This window comes from Carassius carassius, chromosome 17, assembly GCF_963082965.1.
Source record: "Carassius carassius chromosome 17, fCarCar2.1, whole genome shotgun sequence".
Taxonomy (NCBI): Eukaryota; Metazoa; Chordata; class Actinopteri; order Cypriniformes; family Cyprinidae; genus Carassius; species Carassius carassius.
Window position 1 is genome coordinate 23703442 of NC_081771.1, and position 13225 is coordinate 23716666.

The window sequence follows — 13225 nt, forward strand, 5'->3', positions numbered from 1 at the left end:
TTCTCTATGGTTTGGTTGAGAACATGTGAACATGTACCCACATACCTCATCATAAAGTTTTAGGTCCACCTGGCATGGATTTGATGAAAACAGATGAATAGAACTGACACAACTGATTGGCTGAGTTTCCTGAACGTTCACCTTCCCACTGCTCATTTGGCTCTCAGGTTGGCTCTTACTCCATTGGTGGTCTTCATCAAGGAGAAAAAGCATTTCTTTGGTAGCTAGTACACTTACAGAGGCCAAAGAGCCATCCACTGTAAGAAAAAAAAGTAAGACATTGTAAAATAATTATGTCCCTACAAAAAGCTTGAGTATGGAAGATTTGGCCCTGTAGCAGTTGAAATGTAAAACTTGTAGCATAAAAAGTAACTCACAGAGGAATACAGTTTTGTTATCATGCCAGTTGAGCTTCAGCTCAGCTCAATAAGCATTTATCAGAGCGAATATGATCATCCGATTTAACTCAGGCTTTTGTAGTTGTAGCTGTAGTTGTAGCTACAAGGTGTCAGAACTAAAATATGGCAGCAGCGAATGTGCACTAGTCAGACATCCTTCTCTTTTTTTCATGGATATAATGTATTCAAGCAAAGGCGAATTAATAAAAAACAATTCTGACAACTCAAATATTAATAATCCGAGTTTAAATTATAAATAATTACTATAATCTTACTCTAAGGTTATTGCAAGGATAGAGTTCTGAATTTAATATACTTGCTTTTAACAACATGCAATTGCCAAGACACAGTGAGACACCATTCTTTTATGGAAAATACAAACATATCAGATGCATTTCACAAACAACAGTACAGGCACAAATGATAGCACATTTCCTCTCACTGACCACCCACAAAGATAAAATAAGAACATGCAGGAAAGAGAACAAAATGTCTGTTTGTGATATCAGATGCACTTCTTGTTTATTCATCAAAATCTTCTGTGTATTTTTATGTTAATGAGCATTTTGGCAGGCGCACACAACTGAAAGCACAAACGACTTTATGAAACAGATTTGTTTTTGGAAGACATGAACGATGTTTCAGGATGTTCCTGTTTTTTTTTTAAGATCATTGTAAGATTGGCTGGGTTTGGTCTCACCAGCTGAATGCTTATCACACCACAGGTATAGCCTGCTGTGAGCCCTTTCAATGTAGTGGGACTGGGGGGATGTTCTGGAGGAGAGTCAGCCTACCAGCAGGGTACTGGGACTCTTGAAAGCTGAAGCAGCCGCTCACAGTTGGACGACTCTCTCAAGAAGAATCAACTAAATCTGTTTTCTGTGACTCTCCTTTCTTCCATCAAGACATGAAAGTTTCGTTCCAAAGATAATAGTAGGATACTAACAAAAGCACTGATACATACAACTTTGTGTCCTAGTGTTAACCTGGGCAGTACTATTTCCCACAGTTATCTGATGAAAGTGTGTATGAATCATTAAAGAACTGTTTCTTTCATCTCTGAGTCACATCTGAGCTTAAACTGAGATGAATGGGACATTCACTGGGTGATAAATCAGACCATAAATACCCTGGAGGTGAACATCACACCCATGTTAATACTTATTTAGTCTAATAATGTCTAATTCTGTAATTTCTTAGATATAAATCAGTCTACCACTACATGTTCTGTTACTCTAACCATTTGCATCTCTTTCCCGCCACAGGCAAGTCATCACATGCTGTAGTCACTGTATCATTTCTTGCTATCTTCATCCTTGAGAACATAGACACTCACCTTGGTGAAGGAATGCCAAAAGGTAACGGAAAGGAGGATGGCTGTCATCTTCTTCACATGGCAGGGCATCCTCACAGACTAGATGCCTATAGAACAGACATATTTAAAATATGTTAAGAAATTACTTATGGGATAATGTCTTTTTTTAACTGTGCAAATGAGAGTAAAAAAATGCCTGCCTGTTTTCCCTGCTTACCAGAGGTGGTGCTGTGGGTTGAGCCGGGTGGTGGAGATTCCCTTCAGCTTGCTTTCAGACTTTGGGGCCAATTCCCTTGCAATTTCTGCATGAAAACATAGTGCTGAAGTGAGGAAGAATATATACACAATTTCTTCACTAACTTTTAAACCTAAAAAGCTCTAAAATAGCTTTTCACATTATGTACAGAACACATAGTTCTGTTCACATAATTGCTTTTTGAACATCATTGACTGTACCATGCCTTTAACTAAATAAATTGGTATAATTAAACTTTTAAACCCTTAAAGAAAAAGATTAAAAACAAAAGAGAATGTTTCAGCAAACCAAATAAAGCTGCAAGCAGAAATTATAGACTAAGCATCAACATTTTAATAATAAAAAAAAAAAAGATTGAAATTGTTTCCACGTTAATTTGCTGATTTAATGTGAAAATGCTTGATTACAATTAAATAAAATAATAGTAAATAAAATAATTATGTATTTTCCTTTGACTCTCCTTTTGTTTTTGCTAATAGTTTTTATTTCTAAATAGACTTAGAAACCAATACATTGTGTAAACTGATACATTTTACATTGCTGGGTTCTCTACAGTGGATTTCACAAAGTAACGGTGGAAGCACTCATGGAAATAGTGTTTTACGGTTGCTGGGATGGTTGACTACCTGATAACTGCATGATGCCCCAGGTAGTAGAGAAAGGGCAGGAATGTCAGCCAATAGGTTTATATCCTGGAATGTAAATTGCCCAGTAAACCAGATGGAAGTTTTTTTCCTCATCTTAAACCTCATAAAAGTCCTCCTTCAGGTAACACATATTTAATTTAAACTAAAGAAACCAGTGACAGACAACTGTAGCTATTCTACATAAAATTAATTTTCAAATCACTGCTGTGTCCAAAGGTTGTCTCATGGATTGCCACATGTACAGTATAGTGCAGCCTTCTTTGTCACTGGTGGGGGATTCACATGTGCTAAATGCAGGGAAATAGTTAGGCTGACATAGAAGATTTCAGGACCAGAGACACACATCAAAACTTTAATTGAGTAAAGTAAGAATGTGAGGGCCTTAGATACGGCTTTGGATGCGACTAGGTTAGGAAGTTCCACACATAATTCGGTTTTGTTGCAGAAATAACAAAAAATAGCTGCCCACTGCTCAGGGAGGGTGTGTGTTCACTGCTGTCTGTGCACTTGAAAATTAAAAAAAAAAAAAAAAGTGTTGTTACAGTTTATGGCTATACAGTATTTTCAGTATTTCTAAAATGTCTAGTTTCAAGTTAAATTTTTTTTCAAGTAATGGTGCTTTAATAACATTATCTATTGTAATGAGTGGTAATGATAAATCCCTACTGATGTTTGTGCTAGCTACTGTATACAAACCACCAGGGCATCATATAAACTATCAAAAAAAATTGCTGATTTTCTAAGTTAGTGCTAGCTTTAGATAAAAGACTTAATAGTTTGCAATTTTCATATCCACGTAGATAATAAAAAAAAAAGATGCACTGGGTTTAGCATTTACAGTGGGTAAAATACTTATTTGATCCCCAGCTGATTTTGTAAATTTGCTCACTTAAAAAAAGAAATGAAGGATCTGTAATTTTTATGGTAGGTTTATTTTAATGGATAGAGACAGAATATTAACCAAAAAATCCAGAGAAAACACATTATATATAAGGTTAGATAAGGTAAGAAGTTACTCCTAATGTCAGCTCGTTATGTGTATAATGGCCCTTTTCCACTGCGTGGTACAACTTGGCTCGGTTTGGCTCAATACGGTACAGCACGGCTCGACTCGGCTTGGTTTGTGTTTCCACTGCAGTTTAGTACCACTTTAGAGTGGGCTGGATTATTCACATGTCGTTATAGTTGCACCGCTTCTACTGCCGCGACTCGAAAAAAAAAACTTCTTCATTCTGCATCACCCTGTTCCTTTGCTATCGATGAGAGGAATGTCTGTACTTCTACAACAGGCAATAAACAATCATTTTTGGGTTATTAAAAAGGTGCGCTCATTCAAAAAAGTTGTGTTCACTCCTTTGCTGGCTGTGCTGTGAAATCTAGCGGTTCTGTAATGTTTCTGTCACAAGTTCAGTGACGCAGGTAAGAAGATTCTCCCCGGCAAGTCAGTGATGTCAAACAGGCTGTTATTAAGCCTCTCATTAAAAAAACACAACTTGATTATGGAGAATTAGTTAATTACAGACCAATCTCAAAGAAAAGACAGTCTCCTCACAACTATGTTCTTTCTAAGAAAAAAATGGTATCTGTGAGGATTTCCAGTCAGGATTTAGACCGTATCAAAGCGTTGAGACAGAGTTACAAATGACCTGCTCATATCACCTGATAACGGTTATATCTATCTATTATTGCTACTGGATCTTAGCGCTGCATTTGACACTACTGATCACAAAATCATTTTGAATGGACAAGACAATTTTGTTGGAATTAGTGGATTTGCATTGCCATGGTTCAAGTCATACTTATCTGACCGTAATCAATTCATAGCAGTGGATGAAGAGGTATCACATTGTTCTCAAGTGCAATACGGAGAACCACAAGGCTCAGTACTAGGACTGTTGCTTTTCACTGTTTACATGTTACCATTGGGAGATATCATCAGGAAACATGGTGCTAGCTTTCACTGTTATGCTGATGATACTCAGCTCTATATTTCTTCACAGACAGATGAAACGTACCAAATTGCAAAATTAATGGAATGCATAGATAGAGAAAACTGGTCCCCGGACTGAGCCTCATTTCTTCCAAGGTTTTTTTCTCCATTTCTGTCACTGTTGGAGTTTCAGTTCCTTGCCATTGTTGCCTTTGTCTTGCTTAGTTGGGGACACAATTTCTGGCAATATTGTTGACTTGATTGCACAGACACTATTTCAAGAAAACTGAACTGAGCTGGATGATGGCATCACTGAATCAGCAATGAACTGACTTTAACTGAAAAATGAACTACTGTCCTCTTGTCTTAGCTCATGTTTGTACTGTTTAACACTGTAAAACTGCTTTGACAAAATGTATAAAGTGCTATATAGAGGTGATTTAACTTGATTGTCTTTGGATTTTTTTCCCCACATGGCCGTATTTCTGGAGAATTTCTGCTGAATCTTTATGACAATAATAGGGCCAATAAGCTTGTCTCAGCACTGACCAACTTGAATCACATTGTTTGATATAAAGGGTGGGAATCTGTGTAAATGGGATCAATCTTAAATCCAAATTGACATACTCATTTTTAAAATGCAGACTAAGCTGTAAGTGTTTCTGAGTCAAACTGGGTGTAGTAGATACCTGGAGGTTTTTTAACCAGTAATGGTATTGGCACATTTTGATAAGGACATCACTTAAAGTAAAGCCCTTGCCATTTATACAAATCAGAGATTAAATGATCCAGATGTTAATTTATTAGATTCCCTGATGGATTCAGTTCAGCAAAGCATTCATCAGACTGATTAAACTGGTGATTTGTCTACTTGACCTATTTATGAAAATAATTGGTTCACATGAGTCCTTTTCCCTATAACAGACTACACTGGTTTTACTGTTTGTTGTTTTGAGATCAGCCTGCAAAGGGAGTCACAATATAAATATCAACAAATCAAATATAAATATCAAAAAATTTTTTTACATTTTTTGGTATATACAATCTTTTTAATAAATCATACTCAATACAGACTGCAATCTCACATTCACAACTCAAGGTAAAATGCTACATTTTGCTGAATATACAGCAGCAGGGGAACACCAATGCTGAAAAGAAATGCAGCTTTCAGAAAAAAATAATGACAGAGTACAGTTAAACTGAAAACAAGCTGCAACAAAAGCATTTTGATTCAGTTCATCTCTTCTGCATCTCAGTTTTTCACTGAATAATGACAGATGAGGAAATTTTGGGCTCTCTGAGAAACCCTGTAAATCTTAATAAAACTGTTCTGGGTTTTGGCAATATGTGTCGAGATGCACAAGTGCTACTGTAGACCTCCATCTGGCAATTACTTGATGTTAATACTGTACATGCTGCAGAGATAATCTCTACTGGGTGGAGTTCACATAGTGTCAACTACTGAGGCAGCGCAAATATAACAGAGAAAGGGAACATTATGTGTGTCTGTTTGATGGCTTGTAGTCAAAAATGAACATACACGTTCATTACATGAGTTTGTGAGAAAATATACTCTGGGATTTTTTTTCAGATTTTGCAACTGATACACCTTGACAAGTGACTGAGCACACACAGGACGGTGATCTTCAGTCTTGTATTGTACATTTGTCTTCAGTTTTTAAAGAAAGTCAACAATAATGAGTCATGTATAAAAGACAATGCAGCCTTGGTTACTCTAGTTTTAAAAGACAAAATACTACAAAGACAAAAACTGCATTCCAAAACATCTAATATATAGGTTAGTACCCCTCTAAAAAGAAACACTACTTGTTTTTTTTAGTTAGTTTTTTTTTTTTTTTAGGTAACAAGAGTGGCTTTAAGCTATGCAGACAATTTCAAAATGTCATTCAAAAGCAAAGATGGATAACAACAAAAATATAACTTTACTCAAAAATATAACTTGGTCAACTGTACTCAACTACTCATCTTAGCAATAAACTCATCCTCCATCAACTTTTAAACATATTGGTCATGAACTAATTTGATGCTTTTGAAGAACAACCACAACACAAAGCAAATTATCGAAATCAAAGAAACCAAAATTTTTGAGTAACATATCAGTCAGTATGTTTCAAAACAAACTGGGAAGACAATGTCTTAATGGAGAAGAGAGGTACATCTGCAGGTGAACTGATAACCACAAAAAAGAAACAATTAAATGGGTTGCTGTGAGAAAAAAAAAGTGTCAGTTTCATTGTTCAGGAGAGACAATATGCAGACCTATTTTTGTAATGAGGTCAAGGTTTAGTTTCTCCCCTGCTGTATTGTGGTCTTTGTAAAACTATTTTTTTAGACAGGATCCTCTGTTTTGCCACATAATGTAGTGAAAATGAATACCCATTACAAGAACACTGAGGTGGACAGGCAAATACACCCAAAGGTTGTGTTGTGTCTGGTTGCAACTGGTTCCTGCAATGTGCATCAGATATCTGCCAACTTCTAAGATCACAGTGGGTTACTGCCAGAAGGTTACTGTTTCTACAAGTCTCCTTTCTAAGCTGGGTGTACTGGTGGATTGTCGGTGATAGTTCATACCCTGCCTGCTCCTCTATAAAGATAACAGTGAATCTGTTTAATGGATTTCAAGAATTGTTTTTAAACTTTGAATTAACAATATTCAATAAATGTGTACAGCATTTTGGACCCATAAGATTGTGTTTATGCAATAAACCGTGAATCCAAGTTACCTTATGATGTTTCCTATACAGACTCTTGAAAACAAATTATGATATAGGACATATATATATATGATATAGGACTTCTTCTTCAATACTAGAGCTGCAACTAACGATTATTTTTTCTGTCGACTAATCTAACGATTATTTTTTCGATTAGTCGTGTATGATTAATCATACACGAGGTATCAACCAATTATACGGCATGAGGGAGGGGCCGAGCCATCACAAACACACCACACACACAGTGTCAAACTCGGAGGAGAGGAGAGGAAAAACACAACAGCTTTTGAAAACAAAACAAAAGCAGGAGAATGAGTCGGAAGCACAGCCGCATTTGGAATCATTTTAATGATCATCAGCCCCTTGAAAGTAAGGCAGCTTGCATTTCTGAATACAAATCTCTCATAAAATAAAAATATGATCAGCATTGTGTGTGTTTGTGTGTGTGTGTCATGCTAGTTATAAAAAACATAACTAGTGAGATAGTTCATGCTGACTATATAACATGCCAAAAAATAGAGACCAGTTTAATCCTTTCAGTTATTTATTTTTCTTTAATATGGGTTCTATTATGTTGTTCAGATTGTATTTGTTTTGTAATGTTGTTGTTTCTATACATTCAAAAGTTGTAATTTTAATGCAAATGTTTAATAGTATTCTTTTTTCATAACAAATCAATGAATTTTTAAAGAAATTGTGAGTATGATTTCATTTAATAATTTAATTAGAATTGTTTTCACACCTATCATAGTCAAAACATTATTGTTTTTTAAAGAGCCGTTTGTGAGCCAAAAGAGCCGGCTCTTTTCAGTGAGTCAAACGAGCCAGCTCACGAAAAAAAGAGCCGAAATGCCCATCACTACAATGTAGACGTGCGGTATGCGCGCTCATAATGGAAGCGACGCGGTCGCGACGTGCACGCTAAAACAGGCGCGTCCGCACCGCATCGAGTTAAGAGTTAAAAACATCTCAACTTTTTAGAATGCCTCAAGCGCACCGCGGGTCATGTGACAAGAATTAACCAATCAGCTTTATCCTTTCCAGTAACAACGTTGAAAGCTCAGCTAAGATGAAGGAACTGCTGATCATAGCTGTATATGGATTGCCATTTTGAAATAAATTTAGTAGCAGAGCTACTGCAAGCGATTTTTAGTGCTGCAAATCCATTTATCCTTTGCTGAAATTTCTGCGTCTTCATGGAGAGCACGTCATGGTTGCTTAGCAACGGCAGATGCCCCAGGGGCGCAACTGCCCGAGCGCTTTGGAAAGAAGGATAAAGCGGTGCGACTAGTGTTTTCCACGCGTTTTTGGGCGCGATATGTGATGATATGATCATACCAATAACTTGTAATCTTTACAAGAATATCAGAATTATGCAATAAGCAAGTCTGCGTTTATTAGACACTTAATAATATCACATCAGTTTGTTCCATCACATCTGCAGCAGAGACCTGAACCAGGAAGTTGGTCGCCAGATCACACGGTAACCAGTTAAACCGTAACACCGGAGAGCGCCAGGAGGTGCTCGTGCATCGCAGTTGTGCTGCCGTGGTACACCATATCGGTTTTACAAAGGGAACAAAGGGCCATTTTATTTGGCTTCTGTTTAAAGTATTCCCATACTTTTGATAACAGTGCTCTCTGTTTTTGTGATAGAATGCAACTTTCTCCATTCGCAGTATGCCATTAAGCGAGATGTAAACAGTGTGACGCGTCGACGCATTTCACGCACTTCAACGTATTTTTATAGTAGACGTAATCAATGACGTCGACGCGTCGTTGCAGCACTATTCAATACAAATCACCACCACAAAGAATGACAACCTGGCTGTACTCATTTTATTTTGGGAAACCACCTTCATTCATTCAGAACTTCCTTCTAAAATATTTTTACTATTATTTTAATTTCATCCCAGAAGCAAATATATTGTTTACTTTGAAAAAAAAAAAACAGCTGGTTGGGTTAAATGTTTCTGCCAGACATGCTGGGTTGTTTTATTTAAGTCAACTATTGTTTAAAAATTACTATATTGCGGTCTTAAAATAGGCTGGAAATTAAAAATCACAGACGGAATTACTTGAAGCAACAGCAATAATCAAAAGATGGACACTGATTAATAAGCAAGAAAACCCAGGGACAAAAATATGACAAATTGAATTTATTTGGGTGAATACAGCATAATTTGTCTAATATTAAATACATTTAAACTAGTTTAACAAGCATTATAGAAATAAAAATGTAACAATTAAAAGAAGCTTTTTAAATTTAAGTGTATTCAATCGCTCTCTCTATTTCCTTTTCACCAAAATAGTGCTAATTATTGTGCCGGTGTGTCACCGAAATCTGAGCCAGTGATGGGCTGCTGTTTGCCGAGGCAACTGTGAACCTCAGACCACCACCTCGCATTTCACCCGTAGCTGAAAGATGCCATAACTGACTTCATAACCTGTCCATGAACAAACAGTACTGAGATTAAAGATCATATTTTAACATAAAATTATATTCAGTATTACAGGTGCATCTCAATAAATTAGAATGTCGTGGAAAAGTTAATTTATTTCAGTAGTTCAGCTCGTATATTAAATAAATTCAATGCACACAGACTTGTTAAATGTAAGCCAAAATCGTCACAATTAAAAGAACCAAAGACTTAAACTTCAGGGGCCGGTTTCACCAGCTGGACATACACCCGGTCGTAAGACTAGGTTGGACGTAAAATGCACTTTAAGTCGTGCATAGAATTTATACCCGTTGCACCATCTCTGCATAGTGCTACGTCTGAGGCTAAATCTTATGCCTAGTCAGAGGTATGTGTAAAGTAAAAAGTCATGATTTGCTCGGACATTATTCGTTTTCAGGATCGTCTGTTAGTTTATTCTTAATGCACATGTGAATGTAATGCCTTTGGACTTGTCTTTTTGGGCAGGATAAGCGATATTAATCGAGAAGCTCGATGTAGCCTACCACACTGTCGACAGTAATTGAATACAAAATATATTTCTGTAAATCATGTAGCTTAATAATTATGCAGTAAAATGTTATATATGAACTGGGATTATTAAAAGAAACTGAACCATTTGACATCTTGGACAGTGTAAATGCTTGGTAATATTTTGGTCATTTCTTTAATTCCATTCATTATTTGTAGCATGCCTGCCATCCAATAATTGCAATAAGTTTTGTGCATTGTTATTTTAATCAGAAATAAATGGTCAGCTTTCAAATTTTGATTTCAAATATTTTCACAAAATACAAACTATAAACGTGTTTTCAGCCACAGAAAGACGGCAGTAAAACACAAAATGTCACGTAAAGTCACATTTAAGACATTCATTGTACATAAACTTGATAGTCAGCTATAAAAAATAACTCTAGAGTGTATTACATTTATTATATTTTACTTAACCTTAATTAAATCCGTCATGGTAATGTGAGAGACTTCCGTTTTAAAAACGCGGACTTGTTAGAAAATGTTTACTCAATGATATCATGGATTGGTGGCTTCCCTTGTTATGATGTCTTGAGCAATTCAGTTCTAGATTAGTAGCTGTAGTCATTGTGGCGTGAACGTCGTCTCAGATAGATCTATAACTGCGGGAGAATGTGTCGCGTGGACGTGCCTTGTCTGCGCCGGACGTAGTTGTGCCTGATCGTGGTGCAACAGGTGTAAAGATTTATAGTAAAGCTGGACATTGCAAAGCCCAGCATAGGACTTACACCCAGCTTTTTTACGTCTAGCTGGTGCAACCGGCCCCTGCAGTTTTTGTGCATTGAATTTATTAATACACGAGTTTCACAATTTGAGTTGAATTACTGAAATGAACTTTTCCACGACATTCTAATTTATTGAGATGCACATGTATATCAAATAAAATCAGTTTATGTTATGCAAGGCAAAATGTTTCCATCAAGCGAAACGACCGCTGCTGACACATTTAGCTGACTGACATCTCGTCTTTATGTTGCGTTGCATAAAATAATCTATAAATTACACTATAAATTATATAAAATGCATACAAACCTTTTTTTTAAGAAGTGCACAAAATCTGCGGCGCTGAGAATCGCTCTCTCCTGTAGAGGACGTAAAAAGCCTGTGCACTGACTAACCCAGCAGCTGGGTTTTTTCGTGCCACTGTGGCCAACAGGCTGAACACAGCATTTGGGTAAAAAAAAAAAAACCCACCTTTTTTTAGAGTGCTGAAATTTACCCAGCACATGGGTAAAAATATTGAAATAACCCCCCATTTTTTAGTGTGTGTTAAACCAGCCATTGTTCACATACATTTTAATGCAATTTCTTAGCAAGTCTACTAAGTGCTATTTCTCATTTCCTTCTTAAAATTTTCAAAACCACATAGCATGCAAAAGGAAGTCTTGCCTGTAAGCTTGCTGAAGAACCTTTTGCAGCGGGCACTGTTTCGCACTAGTAGTGTGTACGCTGCTGCACCCTCATCAAACTCTAGGTGAATACTCTGAGAGCCCAGACCAACCTCCAGATAGCGGAGTTCGCACAGCCGATGACTTTCTCTTTTCCGCAGCCAGTCTGAGGGTTGCCCTCTACAACAGAAATGCGAGACAGTGTGAGGAAATGTAAAACACATGAAAAGAAAGTTAAGAGAAATGGAAAGTGATATGCTTTTATTCCATTAGTAAAGTTAGCCATTTCAATTGTTTCTGTTAAAAACAATAAATTCAGGATGCGTATAATCAATGAGATTTTGTGGAGATGGCTTAAAGATATAATCTCTTACGGTTAAACTTTAACTAGATTTATTAAGCCAGTGACACACTGGACAAAAAGCTACATGTAACATCATGTTGAGGGTGTGACAACGCACACGCAGTATTGAACGTCAGGCATCATTCTGTATTTGCTTTTAAAACTGAATCTTATTACCATGCAGGCAAAAGTTCACTTCAAGAATGAACAAGTTGGTAAGTATGAAATTGGCTGTTTAAAAAAAAAAAAAACTGCAGTGCAAACAGCAATGCAAACTGAAAGATTACATGGTCGATGTACTGTATTGTACTGTACTTAATGAATTGTTGACTGTACAGGCAGCAATATTATTGACTGTACAGAAACCATTGGATGATAACTGAACAGAACTAGATGACATCACTGCTTTCAGGGCTGCTTTATAGCCGAATTGAACTACTTTTACAATCGATGATCTTTACAAAGTTATTGAATGAAACTAATCAACACTAAACTGACCTAACCTGAACAATGACACTATTGTTTTGTTAGAGCTGCTTTACAGCAGAATTGATCTCTGAACAATTATTAAATCATTAAAAAAATGTGTATTGCATTATGTGCTATTCAAATATAGGTGACCTGATATTTTCAAAACTTAAAGTCTATACACAATATATCTTCTAATATAGTGTGAAGTCCGTATGGTCGGTCCATAAGAAAATTAAAGAAAAACTATGTGTGTAGTGTGCAAGGATTTTGAGCCTCATAATGGTCGCATTGTCACGTCCAGTGTAGACAGACTTTAGCTGTTGCGGCACAGCGTGACATGACAACTGTTGCGACAAGTGTAGACACGGTGTAATAAAGGCAGGAATCTTTGTGTGTCTGTCTGTGTGTTTGCATTTTTATTATGTTGAGAACCGTTCATCCAATCGACTTCACACGTCGGGGTGTGTTGCTGCAGACCCATGGAAGTGCAGTGTCGCATTTTGGTGCAATATGAATATGCGTCGTTCAGAATTAACTAACTTTTAATAAACTAAAGAACAGCACGAACCAGAAGTGGCACGCCTCAGGAGGGTAGGGCTTATATGCTCCGAGAATGGACACTGCACTAGTGATACAAAACACACAGGTCTGTCAAGAGCAATACTTTTAATAGAGGACACATTATTATTAGGCTGGGCTACTACGGCCATATTCGCAACTATTTTCATAGCAAATAAAGTGCACGTTTT

At 36.7% G+C, this 13225-nt stretch overlaps 1 protein-coding gene across 1 annotated transcript in view; it reads right to left on the minus strand.

Moving 5' to 3' along the window:
* Positions 1-13225, minus strand: part of stk11ip (serine/threonine kinase 11 interacting protein) — a 41860-nt gene that overhangs the window by 791 nt on the left and 27844 nt on the right. Inside the window, exons 22-25 of the mRNA XM_059571319.1 lie at positions 11664-11842; positions 1931-2015; positions 1735-1820; positions 46-257 (exon numbers count right to left, since the gene is read on the minus strand). Coding sequence (XP_059427302.1) covers positions 46-257; positions 1735-1820; positions 1931-2015; positions 11664-11842 — 562 coding nt within the window. The remainder of the gene's footprint in view (positions 1-45; positions 258-1734; positions 1821-1930; positions 2016-11663; positions 11843-13225) is intronic.